Source organism: Urocampus carinirostris, chromosome 8, assembly GCF_059441175.1.
Source record: "Urocampus carinirostris isolate Australia breed hairy pipefish chromosome 8, RoL_Ucar_1.0, whole genome shotgun sequence".
Taxonomy (NCBI): Eukaryota; Metazoa; Chordata; class Actinopteri; order Syngnathiformes; family Syngnathidae; genus Urocampus; species Urocampus carinirostris.
This window is the reverse complement of record NC_142356.1, coordinates 27,623,973-27,642,658: the sequence shown is the minus strand read 5'-3', so window position 1 is coordinate 27,642,658 and position 18,686 is coordinate 27,623,973. Positions and strand designations below refer to the sequence as shown.

The 18,686-nt window shown below is 39.2% G+C and overlaps 1 protein-coding gene across 1 annotated transcript; it reads left to right on the top strand.

Moving 5' to 3' along the window:
• The first annotated feature begins 389 nt into the window (after window positions 1-389).
• Window positions 390-17,136, top strand: LOC148361494 (arf-GAP with dual PH domain-containing protein 1). Its single transcript, XM_088342192.1, has 11 exons — window positions 390-693; window positions 5,616-5,746; window positions 5,824-5,915; window positions 6,069-6,151; window positions 6,903-7,015; window positions 8,290-8,436; window positions 8,505-8,588; window positions 11,331-11,393; window positions 13,640-13,711; window positions 14,923-15,151; window positions 16,860-17,136. The coding sequence occupies exons 1-11, from the start codon at window positions 615-617 to the stop codon at window positions 16,886-16,888; spliced, it is 1,122 nt and encodes a 373-aa protein (XP_088198318.1). The 5' UTR covers window positions 390-614; the 3' UTR covers window positions 16,889-17,136.
• Window positions 17,137-18,686: the final 1,550 nt, after the last annotated feature.

Genomic DNA, 18,686 nt, shown 5'->3' with positions numbered 1-18,686 from the left:
GAGTATGTGTGACAAAGTAAATGAGTTTGTGTGTGTGTGAGAATAAGGTAGTATTTGTGAGAAAGTATAATTGTGTGAATGAGAGTACCGTGGTGTTTGTGCATGGCATGATAGTGTGTGTATGAGACTGTAGTTTTTCATGTGTGAGAGTATCATGTTATATGTAAGTGCAAATATGATTTACTTTCCAAACGGCCTCTCGTGGTATGTTGTGTCTGTATGAGAGTGCAGTTGTGCGTGTGTAAGAGTATGATGTTATACATGAAAGCAAACAGGATTTTAGTTCCCAAACGACTTCTCATAGGTAAATTGTGTCTCTTGCACAGGTGGGGGTGAAACAAACAAGTCTGCACAACCCTCTGCAATGCGCTTCCTTGTGCAATATCAGGTTACACTTACTGCGCGCGCATGAGATCTTGGAATTTACGCACGGAGCGTGTCTCTCCAACATGGAAGTGCTTGGTCTTTGAGGACTTTGTCATCCACTTCATCTAGTTTGTGGTACACTTCCGGTGGGGGAGACAGCCAGGAGAAGACGCAACTTGAAGTACTTCCACAGACCACCATCATTCAGTTCTCGACTGTGGATTAGCTGGAAATTTCATCCGTCCACCATGTCAATGTCCACTCGGGTGCTCAGAGAAATCCTGCAGAGGCCAGGAAATGACACCTGCGCAGATTGTGGGGCGCCAGGTGAGAATGGCATAATCGCTACTTTATATGTGACTGGCAACTTTTTGCCCAAAAGACGGTTTTCCTCTTCATTGTTTCATTGTGGGAACTCTTTTTTTTTATTTAAGTTATGCGACGTGGAAACTCCAAAAGGTTTTTAGTGGAAGTTTCATGCAAGTCATGACACGCTGAACACGCCCTCACACGCTCTGTTGGTTTGGGCTGGCATGCACAAGAAAAGCCACAATTTCCTTGTAACTCAAATAAGTTCCCGGGAAGGTGTATTAATAGAGACGTAAAAAGTAGACAGTAAAAAAAGGAATGTTATTGAAAAGGTGACGAATCTGATCTCGACAAACCAAAAAAGACATACGGATGTCATCCAGATGAAGTAATTGATTTAAGTATGAAAAAATAAATTAAATTGAACAGATATGTCATATTAAATAATAATTGGAAAATTTAGGGGAGAAAATCCTATAGATGTCACTGAAAATGAGAATGTTATGATAAAGTTCTTTATTTTCCCTAATCTATCCATTCATCCATTATCTGCACCGCTTATCATCAGTAGGGTCACGGGGGTGCTGGAGCCAATCCCAGCTATCTTCTGGCAGTAGGCAGGGGACACCCTGATACTGATTGTATTTTCCTTAATGCCATTTTTTTTAAAAAGTCACATTCTGGATTTATTATCAATCAACCGAAATATTGTATACCGGTAGTATTAATTTATGAATTGAATATGGCTGACTTGTTAAATAGGCTAGTAGTATATTCTTTGGGGATATGTTAGTGTACGCCATGATCAGCAATATTTAAACCATAAAATATATTAAAGTAATATTTAAATCGATTGATAATGAATTCAGAATGTCATTTTTTATATGGTTTCATCTCATCTCATTAGCTGTACCGCTTATCCTTATTGGGGTCGCGGGGGGGCTGGAGCCCATCCCAGCCATCTCCGGGCAGCGGGCAGGGTACACCCTGAACTGGTTGCCAGCCAATCGCAGGGCACACGGGGACAGACAACTCACTCGCTCAGTCACACCTCGGGACAATTTGGACTGGCCAAATCACCTGAAATGTATGTCTTTGGAATGTGGGAGGAAACCGGAGTTCCCGGAGGAAACCCAAGCAAGCACGGGGAGAACATACAAACTCCGCACAGTAAAGCCAGTAGCCGGATTTGAACCCACGCAGGAGGTTCCCAAGACCTTAGAACTGTGCCGCACACGTGCTAACCACTGCGCCGCCGTGGTATTATAGTAAAATATTTTATTACAAGCTCGGTGGCCTTGGGGGTAAGGGCGCCCGCCCCGAGATTGGAAAGTTGTGGTTCAAGCCTCGACCGAGTCATACCTAAGTACACGTGCTAACCACTGCGCCGCCGTGGTATTATAGTAAAATATTTTATTTCAAGCTCGGTGTCCTTGGGGGTAAGGGCACCCGCCCCGAGATTGGAAGGTTGTGGTTCAAGCCTCGACCGAGTCATACCCGTTACATTGGTACTTATTGCCTCCCTGCCTGGCGCTCGGCATTAGGGGATTGAATTGGGGGGATTTGGTGACCCAATGACTCCCTACACATCAGTTGGGTTGAGCGAGGGGGCTGGGAATCCCCTCCTCTGTATCAATCTCCCAGAAAGAGTCAGAAAATACTCAAACCACCTCCCACTAGGGGGATGAGACTCCGGCATTTATAATTATGGAAAATAAAAAAAAGATCACAATATTCTTATTTTCTGATACAGTCCTATACATTAGTGAGGTCCTAGAAATGCAATTTTTTTTTCATTTTTCAAATTGACATATCAAATAAATTAGGTGACTTAATGCAACAGGGTTGTGTAACTCCAGCAAATAATTGTAACAATTATAAATCACCCCCCAAAAAATCTGCGTAAATACTCCCACGATAACACAATAGGGAGGTCCCAAATCTCGATCCCATCTCAATTTAAATTCCATTTTATTTTAAAACCCCAATATTAATTTAAATAATATACCAACAAAGGTTTTCCTATCGCACCAACGCATTATGTTTTAATAAAACCATGAGTCCAACAAGCGGTATTATTCCTATATAAGAAATTTGCTCCTATATTCATTATAAGTTTATAGTTTAGTTGGTACTCCAAATAAGGAGAAAATACATCAATGTATTTTGACATTGCAATGATAACAAGGGGAGAGAGCCCAGTCTTCAGATAAGAAACCTCAACCTGTTCCAAAGGCCCTCACCTAAACCCTTTTTTTAATTAAAATTCCTAGGTTTCAAAAGCGGATCTGCCCAAAAGGCAACAATGCGCAATTATACTCAAAATTATGAAATGGCCTTCGATGAAATCCCATTTGCAGGTGTCCGATATTAACAACAGAATCAAATTATCAATACCCCAAATCTTGGGTTGTCCTTGCGGTACTTATAGTACTCTAATGACCCCAATACTCTTTTCACAGATTTTCACACCTGTAATTTGGGGTCCCATCTATTGTCACCTCCTACTTTGCTTACTTAGGCGTCGATCATTTAAATGCACACAATTTATTCCGTCTCTTTGATGAAATAATTGCACGTCTTTGGTCAATTTTATACACGGTGATCCTGGGAGGTAGTTGATATTAATCATTTGTGGGTCAACTGAAAACATGTACACATAATGAGCACTGACATCATAAGAACTACTAAAAAAGATATTCTCAAAGGTTATAAATATGACTAATTTTAAAACAAAATAATTACTAAGCCTACAAAGTCCAATAATTCAATAAAGGCTTGTTTGTTTAGAGAAAAAAACATATAATTTGAATTTTTTTCCCCAACATCATGCATCAGCATTATTTTTTAAAGCTTGACATCAAAGTAATACAAGGTTATCTATTATCATCCGTGTCTTATAAACAACCGACCAAAACGGACCATTTTTTAACATTGTATTTCATTTTTATATTGTGGTTGGGTGTCTTATAAGGAAGTCTGTGTTCTTCGCTCTTCTGAAATAAGAATGCGATAAGAATGTTTGCTCACCAGATAAGAATAAGGCAAAGAAAGCCTATGAGGCCCTGAGTTGAAACTTGTTTTCTTTTTTTTTTCATATAACGGCCCATTTGTTTGACTTGATATAGAACTTGTCTGATGCCGATGATTGCCAGTTAGATATAAAAAATGACAAGTACTGACTGTCGAGACTTTTTGTGCCTTAAACTTACAGACACCCAAAAGTTTCATGCGTAATGTCCCCTACAAAAGAGGATGAAAGTAAAGTACAATTTCGAATGCTTATGTTCAATTTTACCCAATGTGTTAGCTGTCAGGTTAATTACCATTGCGGATGGTATGAAATTCTGTAAAATGTATTGGGTATGATAAAATTGCTCTTTTAAAGTGCAAAAAATTTATTGTGAATCTCAATTTTTTTTAAATGAAAGGAAGCATTTTTGCACAAATCAATCTGCTTGAAAAAATAAATAAACTTGGGGTAAATTAAAAAAGCTGTTTAAATGGAACAAAAATTGAGTACTAGCAAAAAATAATAAAAATTGTCAAACCAATCAGAGTTAGTTTGATTATTATTCAAAATAATAAATGGAAGGAGACCAAGAGGAAGGCCGCGATTGACATGGATGGATGGTGTTATGAGTGCACTGCAGGAAAAAGGTCTAAATCTAGTGGAAGCGAGAGCTCTTGTTGGTGATAGGAATGAGTGGAGAGGTGTTGTAAAAGGATAGTGGGATGTTTGGATGCGTTCTAAGGAATGGGCAGGGCACCCGTATGATGCGGCAGGGGTAAACCAGTGAAAGCTGTCGGGCCCTGCTGTTGAACAGAGAGTGTGTTGTGTTACCCTGGCCCGGGTGACATGGCCGCCTTCTTTTGTCCCATTTCATCTGGATGGCCGCAAACATGACCAACTTGGGTGCCGAGGTGCTTAACTTGTTTGGGTGTTTGGGCATTTGGGTTGGCCATGGTCCAAAAATTTTGGTCTGTGTTTTTTGCTCCTTTTTCCCTTTTTATTTTTTTGTTTTTGTCTGTGTTTGTCTTGCTGTCGGTCACCCCTCTCGAGGGATATGACCAGTTTATATAGATAGATAGAGAGACATATACTATAAAATAAGTTTTCCCTCAAGTGACAGAAACAGACTCTGTATAAAGAAACAACAACAAATGGACCTTTAAATAGAATTATTCTCCTGTGTCATGGTTGCAAACATTTTATGAAAATGTTGTTTGTTGTTGCCTTCTGAATATGCTTTACAAGTACTTCAAGGCTTCCTGATTATTGACAAAACAAAACATGTAAAACAAAAAACAAATTAAGAAGTTACATTGATGAAAAAACAAAGGAAGAAAAAAAACAAAATACAGAAAGGAGTGAGCAGAAGCATAGCTTATTAGCTCTCACTCCTTTACAAAACAAAAGAAAATCTCATCTCATCTCATTAGCTGCACCGCTTATCTTCAGTAGGGTGGCGGGGTGCTGGAGCCCATCCCAGCAATTATCGGGCAGTGGGCAGGGGACACCCTGAACTGGTTGCCAGCCAATCGCAGGGCTCACAGGGACAGACAACTCGCTCGCTCATTCACACCTAGGGACAATTTGGACCGGCCAATCCACCTGCAATGCATGTCTTTGGAATGTGGGAGGAAACCGGAGTGCCCGGAGGAAACCCACACAAGCACGGGGAGAACATACAAACTCCGCACAGGAAGTCTGGTAGCTGGATTTGAACCCACACAGGAGGTTCCCAAGACCTTAGAACTGTGCCGCACACGCGCTAACCACCGCGTCGCCGTTCTGCCACAAAAGAAAATGTATATGTATATATACACATACATAACCATATTTGACTAACGACCAGCTAAATTAATTTTTGAAGCTTACAGTTTGTCATTGTGTTTTTTAATGATTTTTTAATGAACTTCCATTTTTTGCATCATAGACCCAGACTGGGGTTCGACTACATTAGGTGTGTTCATCTGTCTGGCCTGTTCTGGCATCCATCGAAACATTTCTGATGTCAGCAAGGTGAAGTCATTGAGTCTTTCCCACTGGGAGGACTTCGAGCTTCAGGTAAAGCCACACGATAGTCTGGCTAACAAAATCTCCAGGTTGACAATATACATGGTCATTTTTTGTTTTTGGGGAAGTACATGGCAGACAATGGTAACAAGCGCATGAAGAGCAAATATGAGGCAGCAGTTCCAGTTTACTACTACAAGCCATCGCACAAAGACTGCCAGTGAGAACAAAAAATTTTCAAGAAATTTTAAGAATGTGAAAACAAAAGACTACATTTGCGTTGATTCTAGCACGTAATGTGTTACGACTTACTGGCCAATATTTTGCGAAACTAAAGTTTGCCATTTTTTTGACCTGCTGTGCTATTTATCAGGGCGTTAAAAGAGCAGTGGATACGAGCAAAGTACGAACGAAAGGAATTCATGGAACCTGGCAAAGATTTCACATATGAGAAAGGCAAGATAACACAGACTCACACACGCACACATAAACACATACCTAAAGAAGGAAAGTTGTATTTACTTTGAGAAGAGTCATGTTGTCATGTTGTCTCCTCTCAAAATGTAATTTGTAATGAATAAATGGTACAAAATAATCTCTTAAATATTTTGGTTTCCCTACAAATTCAGACTTTACACAGGAAAATATATATAATTTAAGGAATAAGGCACTTTCCCATGTCTCTCCCTTCCCTTCAATTGCACTCCTTACTCTAGAAAAGCTCACTCATGAAGCCAAGAAAGTCAGAGTTCTGGGTAAAGCATAGAAAAAGGCTGAGGGATACAAACACTTTTTGGCCAAGTCTTGTTGGGAGTTTCTCCCTAGCCAGGGCCCCTCTGGATTCAAAACCATTTTTTTAGGGTAATTGGAAGAATCATCATGTTGTTTGGTCAATTTGTTTCTCTGTAGTTTGTATGCTTCCATGTGCTTTCCAGCTCTCGTTTTTGGTTCCACTAAACAATACAGCAACATCTAGTGGTCAAATATTACACACTCTTACTTTAAAATTATGTTAATAATAATACTAAAAAATATGATATGTTATAACATTTGGTAAACGGTACTAAATTTGTATATGCATCTTATTAATATGCCTGTCATTTGCAGTTGCACAACACAATACAATAACAACTTGTTGTCAAGTGCTAAAGAGTGTCCCTTAAAAAGAATGTGATTAAGATAAATAAGGATGACCTTTGTCCTTCAGGCACCAGGGACGGCGTTTTGATGAAAAGGGGGCGGGACAACGGGCTGTTTCTCAGCAGGCGATTCGTCCTCTCCGAGAGAGAAGGCACGCTCAAGTACTTCACCAAACATGATGTAATCAAATTTACACACACGCGCACGAATACACACAAAGATAAATACAGTGGTACTTCCTTATACGAGCACCTCTGAACACGGGAATATCAGGATACGAGTTTAACAGAAATCCAGTTCACAAGCAGTCCCAGATCCTACCACTAGAGACGGCTCAAGACCGCTCCAAATTGCTCACTGTTTGTGACTGCTCAATGCTCCTCCAGAAACAACAACAGGCGAAAAATAAACAAATGTGCTATATTTTTTTTTGTGTGTGTACGTTCATTGAAAGTTACAGTAACTTTAATTTAAAGTGTCTAGTAAGTGCTTACGTGTCATTGACAGTCTCTCAAACTCATACATTATTAATGAATGCAGATACTCCTTGATAAGCGATAGTAAACCTTAAAAACACAAAGCAGCACCTATTTACTCAAAGCAAGACAGACTATGTATCAACCGCAACAAAATTAGCAATCTATTATCAAGTTTTCATCTGCAACCAGTGACAGATGATTCATATTACAGCCAAAATTGGCAAAATGAGATTAGCCTTTTTAAAAAAAACTTAAAAAAAAAATAAAAAAAATTAATTACAAAAAAATCTGTGTATAAGTATAGGTTGACAGATAAATAATTACAGTGACTCCTCCTTGGAGAACCAACCCAACAACTGTAACCCTCCTTCTTCCTGTTCCTCTGCAGCACGTGCACAAAATTGGTACAGCACTTATAAAAAAACTCACTTTTTTTTTCGTTAATATCTTATTTATCTTATTACAGATTTTTTTAATGTTTTATGGTAAATTACTCTTTAAATGTGTTTTTCCTGAGAAGGAAAATGTGTTTTATATCTATTTAGGGTCCATTTTTATAGTTTTGGAAGGACAGGAGTATTTATTGTTTCATATCGGGAAAATTTGCTCATTAGAATAGAATAGAATAGAATAGAATATGCCTTTATTGTCATTGTTACAACATGGGATATGCTGACAACGAAATTGGACGACTCCAGTTTACATTTACAGTGAGGATAAGGAAACAAAGAGATAATGGAACAAAGAACTAACTGTCTTTGTTGTAAGTAGGCTTTGCTTTCCTTCGGAGAGGGGGGGTGGTTGATGAGGGGGGTGAGGGACAAACAGAGTTGGCGGATACAACCGGAATGTTTGATGTTAGACGAGCAATTCGAGCTATGAGCACAATCCTGGAACAAATTAAGCTCGTAAGAAGAGGTGCCACTGAACAGTTACGATACCAATCGATTAAGTAGAATTTTTCTCCCCCTGCAGGCCAAGGAGCCCAAAGCTGTGATCAAGGTGGACAGCATCAACGCCACCTTTCAACCTGACAAGATCGGACACCCTAACGGTCTTCAGATCACATACCTGAAAGACTACAGCACCCGCAACATCTTCCTCTACCACGACAGTGGAAAGGTTGAAACCCCCCCCACCCCCAAGTGTAAAGATTCCGTCCCGGAATGATTCTCATCTTTGTCCTGCAGGAAATCGTTGACTGGTTCAATTCCATCCGAGCTGTCCAGCTTCACTACATGAAGGTGGCCTTCCCTGGAGCCTCGGACGCAGAGGTCAGGACGCCTTCAATAGTGTCCTCCCCGGGCCATGTTTACTGATCTACTGTAGTGGGTTGTTTGCTCAAATATGCTATACTTGAATGTACTACCGCCAGGGAAGTGCGTTGGGGTTAGTGTTCTGTGATGACAAATGAATGAACATATAGAAAATCATATTCATCACTTGATTGGGAGAGAAAGAAACAACAATATATGTGTAATCCTCCAATTTTGAGAAAAAGTCCAGGTAACACCAAAAAGAAATACTGGACGCTTGCAAGTGCTATTGCTTGCAAGTACAATGACAAATTGTATTGTTTGGGGCACCAAATCAGATTCTTTGGTCTCACTTAAAAAACAAAAACAAACAATTGTGAGAATAAAGGAAAAATAACTTTAACACTGAATATATATAACCATTTATGTATTTTTAATTGTATATTTCCATAATGACAGGTGAAACACGGCTTCGCCCGCCTCCCCTGACTGCACGTCACTGATTACCCCTTTTTTGTTTTCCCTCTTTCATGATTGAACGAATTGATTCAATTAAAAACAAAAAAAATAGCCAGAGAGAAGCTCTACACAACCAAAATGTAATAATTGAAATTTTAGGGCTGACTGGCCCACAATATGTATCAGGTCCGCATAATTCACTTATGCCTGACCTCAGTAACCATGACGACAGGGGTTCGACACATCAGGATAACGTTTTGTGTGTTGTTCGAAACGAGTCAGTTGTCCAAAACCACAAATTTGTTTTCTACCCCATAGTTTACTTTAAATTCCAGTTGTTGGGTTCCATGTCAGGTCAAGTCAAGTCACATTTATTTGGATAGCCCTTAAAAAAAGATGCCTCAAAGGACTGCACCGGTCACAATTACACAATCCCCTGATCTTAAACCAACATGCAGGCAAGGAAAAACTCAAAAACCTCGGCATGAGGAAACTAAGAAATCTTGAGAAGGGGCCTCACAAGTGGGAATTCCTCTTCCTGGATGAAATCCCCCTTCTATGCCTGTTAAATTCATTGTCAACATAGGATCCACGTTTAAAGTAAGACTGGTCTAACCCCCAAAATAAAAGATCAGATTTAAATAAAATAATTAGTTACTATTCTTTCTCCCTGTTTTTGTCACAAAGCAGAACAGGAAACAAGAAGGAGAACCCAATCCCGTAATGTTACCCACAGTTTATTGGGGAGAAGAGGAATGAGCGCACACTCAATCCGGGGATCGTTGGTCCTGGAAGTAGTTTGATCGGAACGTGGAAGTGGTCAAAATCAAACAGATCGCGGCGAAAAAAACCAGGAGCAAAACGCGGGCAAAAAAACGGAGATTCACAGGGCTTGGCAAACAAGAGCAAAAACGCAGGCAAAAAGGGGATTCACAGGGCTTGGCAAAAAAAAGCAAACAACACAGGCAAAATGGGGATTCACAGGCTTGACATATCAGAGTTTAGCAGGAGTTTTGTACACCAGGTGACTCACAGACAGCGTTGAAGTAGTCAGGGAGCAATCTGTCGACGTGTTTCAGCTGGTGTCCATGGGTGGGGCCAATTGGGCACCGTGGCAACCGTGACAGAACCTGGCGCTACACGGTGGGGACCAGTTGGGCGCCATGGCAACCGTGACAGTTTTTCCTTTTATTTTTACCTGTTTATTTCAATGCATATAAATTACCCAAGATATTCGATAAAATATTATTTAATTAATAACAAATAATAATCACTTTATTTTCCTCTGGGATCACTGCTAAAACTTGTATTATTAGTAGTATTATTATTGTTAATATAGTCTCTTACAGGGCAGCACGACGGCGCAGTGGTTAGCTCGTGTGCGGCACAGTTCTGAGGTCATGAGATCGAACCTCCTGTGTGGAGTTTGCATGTTCTCCCCGTGCTTGCGTGGGTTTCCTCCGGGCACTCCGGTTTCCTCCCACATTCCAAAACCATGCACGCCAGGTTAATTGGCCTAACCAAAGTGTCCCTAGGTGTGAATGAAGGAGTGAGTTGTCTGTCTCTGTTTGCACTGCGACTGGCTGGCAACCAGATCAGGATGTCCTCAGCCCACTGCCCCAAGATAGCTGGGATGGGCTCCAGCACCCCCGAGACCCTACTGAGGATAAGTGCCGCAGATAATGGATGGATGAATGGATAGTCTCTTAGATTCGGTAAATGGTACTAAATGTTTATATTCCTGTTATTTGTAACTGTTCAAGATTTTAATACTAATATCCAAGAGAAATGGTATACAGTATAAATACAGGAGACAGAATACACACTTTATTTGATAATGAGTGCTCAACTGGGTTTCATTTTTCCAACAAATTGGCACAGTGGAGTCAGCCTAATTGTATGTATTTATGCCCGGTTCACCAACTGAGCAGCGACCGTTAATGTTAGCAGCCAAGTCTGGGATGTTAATCGCTAATGCTAGCGTCTGCAAAGCATTAGGGTCTTTATTGCAAATGTCTAACCATTACATCCAAACTAGCAACGGCTGGAAGTTTTTTAAAATGTTGCCCATGCCTTACTGTAGCTATACCACGCCAGCTTAAGTATGCAAGAGTTAAGGTCACAGGTTACGGTAACTTAAGTAGTTCAGGTTACAGAAGCCCATTAGGACGATTTTTTTTTTTTTAAATCAAATTATCCATACTAACAAATTCAGATTAATACAAAAAAGATCATCCAAACCTACTTTCAGGAGTATTTGGTTGTTCATTACTGTGGATTGTTGTGTGTTCTTATTCTCAGCTGGTTCCCAAACTCACCCGCAACTTCCTGAAGGAGGGCTACATGGAAAAGACGGGCCCCAGGGTAGGTCTCCCCTTTTCATTATTTATCTGTTCAGTTTCTTTGTATGACTTAATCTTATTGGTTTAAAACTCTTATAAAATGGTTACAAAGCATTGCTTGAACTGGGTTGTCAAGACTTTACATTTAAAATACCCTACTGTGACTTCTAATCCGGGCAGCACGGCAGCGCAGTGGTTAGCGGCACAGTTCTGAGGTCGTGAGATCAAACCTTCCTGTGCGGAGTTTGCATGTTCTCCCAATGCTTACGTGCGTTTCCTCCGGGCACTTCGGTCTCCTCCCACATTCCAAAAGCATGCATGTCAGGTTGATTGACCGGTTAAAATTGTCCCTAGGTGTGAATGAGCGAGTGAGTTGTCCGTCTCTGTGTGCCCTACGACTGGCTGGCAACCAATTCATGGTGTCCCCTGCCCATTGCCCGCAGATAGCTGGGATAGGCTCCAGCACCCCTGCAACCCTACTGAGGATAAGCGTTGCGGATAATGGATGGATGGATGGACTTCTAATCCAGGCTCTGATACTTTTTGTCTTATCCCAAATAAGAAATCCATTTAGGCACCTACTAGTGTAATTATATTTAGCTTTAAGCTAACACGTCGAAACCCCTTTGTTGCTAGCAGAGTGATTCACAACCCACCAGGCCTTACTAGGACAAATATTCTTATTACTAAATTGTAGTGGCGTGCAGTACCTGTAACACATAGGCATTCAGTTCTAGTCTGAATTCGTAATGTGTCATTCGTGAACTCTGAAGTTTGGAAGTCAAATTTCCTATTTTATTTGAAAGGAGTAGGGTTGAGGAAAGTAGATTTGAGCCGACCCCGCCCCTCGCTGCACACTCCGCCAAACTCCACCAAACTCTGCCACGGAGCGCAATTTGCCCGGAGACCCGGCAAGAAGAGGTTGTTGGTAGGTAGTTGGGCGCGAAGGCGCAACACGTAGAGCCAGTCTTTTGTAACAGAATGTGTATGAAAAGAGACAAAAAAGAACAATAATAGTTAGATAAAACAAAAAAATAGCGAGAGAGAGAGAGAGAGAGAGAGAGAGAGAGAGAGAGAAGAGAGAGAGAGAGAGAGAGAGAGAGAAGCTCGGCACAACCAAAATGTATTAATTGAAATTTTAGGCCTGACTGGCCCACAATATGTATCAGGTTTGGATTTGATTTAAGATCTTACCTCCGGGCTGAAAGTGGCGCACAAACCTTTTCCTGCTTGGGAAAGGCTTTTCCGCTTTGAAGTTGTCCAACCTTTCGCTATTAAATCAACACAACAATATTTCCTTGTGAAGCTTGGTCTCTTCAAGATTAACGGCTGTTGCCCCCTTGCCCCCCTCATATTTTGTGAAATCGATGACGTTCCCCAAACCTCGCTAGCAGGCGTTCAGACACCAACTCCGAATTTGATTGGTTAAACCAACAGCTTTCTCGAAGACTGATACAAGGCTTCAGGATTTGAAGGGCTTCTGGTAGATTTCTGAGCCTAGCAACAACCAATGGCTGATATCTGATTAATTTGATGCTTAAATATGAAAGGACACATCTGCAAGCAGCACAATCAGGGAAAATGAATGAAAGTAAACAGAGAGACATTTTGGAATTATTTAAGTATTGATGGACAACATCTAATTAACGTCACACGATTCTGTTTTTTTAGGCTAGCGGGAAAGGCCTTGCAGGCTGGTCAACAATGAGGGGTTAGCCGGCTAGATAATAACCAAACCTATAATAGAGGTTTATCTATATTTTTATAGATGTGCCCTCCACACATAAATCTGTCATAGAAAAATAAAACTAAGGACCATTTCAAGATTCCTTTCTCACAACAACAAAATGACACAAGTTATGAAATAATTTGATTCAGTCTCAATAGCAATTTCTGACTCCCCTTCAAATCACTAGCGTGTGCACAGTCCAGTTTTTGATCAATGTCTTCTTTTTTCCCCATGAAATTCCAACAACTCGGTAGCAAGATGACTAATGCATGTACTAACAATGCCTCTTTGATTATTGAGCTCTTTGAAAAGCCAAACTGAAACTTAACTCAGAGTCAGAGTTCCCCTCCGTCTCGAATCATGAAAGACGCTATTAATTTGTGGTAGACTAAAATGTACACAGACATGTCAATCATTTTGGTACTGCAGCCAGGGGAAAATTCAACTGTTGTTTGGACCTGAACCAACTTTGCGCTAGAGTTTTAGGGTCAGTCAATGGAATCTGAGTTTTACAAATAATGTTTGTTTTTCTTGTATAGCAAACAGAAGGTTTCAAGAAACGCTGGTTCACTTTGGACCAGAGAAGACTCATGTACTACAAAGACCCTCTGGTTAGTAGGACAGATGAACCTACACACTCAACGGTACACATATGCTAACATTTTGGGGGAGCTTGTGTTAGTATGTAATTTTAACCTCATTTGTATAATATTATTAATAAAATGTTAATATCTATATAGCATTACTTAATATAGAGTGATGCACAAGAACAAATTAAATGCCTAAAATAATAGTGATATGACTATGTTGTTATCAGCTTTAAGTTTTTCCAAAAGTTTTTTTATAACTTTTCGAAAACTGAATATTTAAAAATGAGAGTTTTTTTTTTTTTTTTTTTTTTTTTTTTTTTAATCTTTAGTGCAAAGTATTTTATTAACATGTCACACATTTTTAAAAAATGTTGCAAAGTTCCATTCATTATTTTCACAATCAAATTGTCACAATGTAAAGCACAACTATAGTTATTTTACACAATATTTCATTTATTTTTTTAAATAAATACTTTCTGGGAAAATGTAAACTAATTTTTAAACATAATATAAACTATAAATTAATCGCAAACAACAATAGGAGTAGTAGTAGTAGTATTAGTAGTAGTAATAGTAGTAGTAATAGTAGTAGTAGTAGTAGTAGTAGTAGTAGTAGTAGTAGCAGTAATAGTAGTAGAAGTGGTAGTAGTGATTGTACATATTAGATATTTGCTCTATTGAGAAATCTAATATTCACCGAGAAATAACGATTTTTTTTTCTAATCGAACGGCCTAAAACGTTTCTTTCCTATTTTTCTTAAAATATTACTGAAATAAAAGAATAATCAATATTATTTTAAGGGTAGTTTAATCTAGTGCATGATTTTCCAATTGCTTATTGATTTATTGATTGATTGATATTATTATTTTTATTTCTCTTTCACTTTTTTCATCCAAATACAAGGTTACAATGAAATCAACAACTTTGAAAACAGAAAGAAAAAATAGCAAAAAGGAAAAGCTAAAGTTTATCTTGATCCCCTCCTTTTGACTGTCTAAACACTTTTCAAAGAGTATTATGTAAAAAAAAGCGTCCCTCTTGTTCGAGATACCGTACAGCATGCGTTATAAATGACCCTATTTTTCTCAATACATACAATCGCTCCTTAATTTATTCATAAAAGCAGTCACAAAAATTGTAAAATGATAAAAGATAAGTCTGATTTGCAAAATACATATTGTTTTTTGTGCTTATACTTGCAATGAGGTCATAAAGACACTCGTGTTTGCAGGACGCGTTCGCAAAGGGCGAAGTGTTCCTAGGCAGCAAAGAGCATTACAGCGCCTCAGCCGGCTTACCCGCCGGCACGTACTGCAACGGTGCCTGGCAGCATGGCATCACCATCATCACGCCCGACCGCAGCTTCCTGTTCACGTGCGAGACGGAAGCCGAGCAACACGAATGGCTCCAGGTCTTCAACGAGGTCATGAGCGCTCAGATGTCGCCTCAGGAGCATACAAGTAAGATCGACCACTTCCGCCGTTACCGAGCTGTGATGTGCAGACAGGGGAGGCAGGTGAAGCTCTGCCTCACTTGTCTTTAATGAAATTCAAGATACTGGGAATTGTTGTTCAGAATTGTGAGGGTTACTAGTAAAATGTAATCCGATAAAGTTACGAGTCTCCTGGTGAAAAATGTAATCAGTCACGTAATCCCAATACCATCATATTGCAGTAATTGGTATAATGGCGGCGCCCTCTGTTGGCTGCGGCTGCATCGACTCGCTACAACGGGTCAGGTGTATCGACATTTCGTTCTGTGTACATTGTTACAAAGAATGACAATACAAAGGAAATTATTATTATTATTATTATTATTAATGTAACTACGTTTGATTACTTTTGGATTACTCCAATAGCATTCTAATAAAAGGCAGAATAAATCTGATGTAAATAAAATGCTAAATTATGTAACCTTAAAAAATAAATGGAGAGAACCGCGGTCAGGTAGTTTCTTGTACAAAATATTGCTTACATTTATTCAGCAAAAATATAACTTGTTCTTTCACCATATGGCTAACAAAATAGGCTCTGTTTTAATTCACATCAAGAGCATTGTATGAATCAAATGTTGTTTCGAACACACACAGTGTTCACTTTTTAAACTTTTTGTTTCCAAGTTTACCTGTTTGAAGTGAAATGCCAAACATCTTCACAATATTCGTATTTACTAAGCTAAGTGAACATTCTTACAATATATCAAAACAGTGATTGTATTGGGATTTTGATCCCATTTACTGCAAAGAACAAAATGAAGACAAATAATCATATTTACTAAATGTCCCTGAACACAACGATGATATACACACACATTATATACAGGACTGTCTCAGAAAATTAGAATATTGTGATAAAGTTCTTTATTTTCTGTAATGCAATTAAAAAAACAAAAATGTCATACATTCTGGATTGAAATAGTTCAGTTGATGTGTAATGAATCCAGAATGTATGACATTTTTGTTTTTTTAATTGCACTACAGAAAATAAAGAACTTTATCACAATATTCTAATTTTCTGAGACAGTCTGTATATATATATATATATATATATATATATATATATATATATATATATATATATATATATATATATATATATATATATCTCATCTCATTAGCCGTACCGCTTATCCTCATTAGGGTCGCGGGGGGGCTGGAGCCCATCCCAGCCATCTCCGGGCAGTGGGCAGGGGACACCCTGAACTGGTTGCCAGCCAATCACAGGGCACACAGGGACAGACAACTCATTCGCTCATTCACACCTAGGGACAATTTGGACCGGCCAATTCACCTGAAATGCATGTTTTTGGAACGTGGGAGGAAACCGGAGTGCCCGGAGGAAACCCACGCAAGCACGGGGAGAACATACAAACTCCGCACAGGAAGTCTGGAGCTGGATTTGAACCCACGACAGGTTCCCATGACATGAACTGTGCCGCACAAGCGCTATATATATATATATATATATATATATATATATATATATAGAGAGAGAGAGAGAGAGAGAGAGAGAGAGAGAGAGAGAGAGACAGAGAGAGAGAGAGAGAGAGAGAGAGAGAGATTTACACTTACTCAAGACACTGTTTTAAATAATAAATGCTACATTGACATCAGAAAAACACCTAATAAACCTCTGTCATTTTGTGTGTATATGTGTTTTATATTTTCAGTGGAGGCTTTGTTCAGGCACAAACATTGATACAGCAGCTCGCCAAAAAGGATTTGTTCTCGCAAAGGAACAGGACTGAAACCAGCGGGCTATCGTATCAAGTATTCAACAGTCTAACAGCACCATCCAGTGGCTTAACTTAATGTCTTCCCTGTCCATTTTGAAACTTTTTTTTTTTTAGCATTTTTTTGTTTTGGGGGCCAGGGGGTGCTCTTATTTTTATTTTAAATTTAAAACAGTTCGTATCTCAACACTAATTAAATAGTTTGAAAACGGTACGTGATGTTTGTGTGTCTATCACCATAGGAAGTTTTAATTGTAAAAAAGGTTTCTTTTGACATCAGAAATTAAAGTATTGTATTCTAATATATTCTTGGTATAATTTTGAGAACCTTTCAAATTTCTTGAAAACAGACCTTAAAACAAAAAAAGTTGATGAAAGAAACAGCACACGTATCCTAAGTATATGCACGGACTGATTTTTGATTTATTGGGTGGATTTAAGGCCACGGTTTAAATGACTACTATAAGGTTCAGTTTTCTGTTCCAATGTCATTGGCTGCTTGAATATGGAAATTGGATATATTTTTTTAAGCTTCACTTCGATAGAGAGTGTTGGGTCTATGGTGACGGGAATCCTGGCTCTTTTTAGAGAACCGGCTTTAAAATGAGTTATTCAGCTCCCAAATGGCTCTTCAAATTTGTTTGTTGCTTTGATCAATGTATTAGCATTTAAAATATGTCTTGTTTTTTATGGCTCCAGGACAACATGAGTAGCCAACATGACAGTTATAAAAGTCACTTACCAGTAGCTCATGTTGCATTGTGACTAACAAGGTCCATTATGGATATATGTATCCAAACCAGTGGCTTTGGACCAAAAAGCGGGTCACGGGTCTGAACCTTGGCAAAATAATGGTAAGAAGAAAAAAACGGAGGGTTAAAAACATTCCTTAATAGTAGAGGCCACTAATGTCCCGCTGGATCTCTTCTTCCAATTGGCGCGTTTAAAAGGCACCACAACTTATTTGATTGTGATTTTGTTGGTTTTATTACCTTTTCAGCCCCTAATAATAGGTCCCAAGAAAGGTAGTGTAAGGGAAGGAGAATTAGTAAACACTGACGACAACCATTGAGTCGAAGAAGGAAACCACTGCAAAATACTAAAGTGCTGTAGTCTCTGCCATCAAAGCGTTGCTGGATAGTACAGTAAATGGTTAAAAAATAGATATATATTTAGCTTTTTACCAGTATACTAATCTTCATTAACGACAAAATTAAATAATTATCATTGTTTTGGTAACCACGTAATGAATATTTGGAATTACTTTTAGTATATGGATATTTTGAAGGGGGCGGCAGTAGCTCAGGAGGTAGAGCGCTCGTCTTGGGGTCAAGAGATCGCAGTTCGAATCCCGGCTCCTCCGTGTTACGTGTCGAAGTCTCCTTCGGTAAGACACTGAACCAATAAGCAGGTTGGCGCCTTGCATGGCTGCATGGCCGCTATTGGGGTGTGAGTGTGGGTGAATGGGTAAATTGTGAAGCGCTTTTGGAAGTCTTCATTGACTTGAAAAGCGCTATATAAATGCAGATCATTTCATAAAGCAGTTTTAAGAGGGTCGCTTATATTTGATGTAGGTGTATATTTAAGTATATACAGTACTTGAGGTTGTTTTGGTCTTGCTGGTCATTTTGGGTTTTTTGAAAAAATAAAGTGAATATATTCCACTATCATTGCTTTAAACTGAGGTTGAAATTGTTTCTTGTTTGAGTCGCATCTTGTCATTAGGGTGGACCGGTTGGTTCTCTAGTCAGACCAGTTCAGAAC

Coding starts and splice junctions, on each gene's coding strand:
- LOC148361494 (XM_088342192.1), top strand. CDS start 615: ATGTCAATGTCCACTCGGGTGCTCAGAGAAATCCTGCAGAGGCCAGGA. Junction 694..5,615: donor CGCAGATTGTGGGGCGCCAG/GTGAGAATGGCA, acceptor TTTGCATCATAG/ACCCAGACTGGGGTTCGACT. Junction 8,437..8,504: donor TCTACCACGACAGTGGAAAG/GTTGAAACCCCC, acceptor TTTGTCCTGCAG/GAAATCGTTGACTGGTTCAA.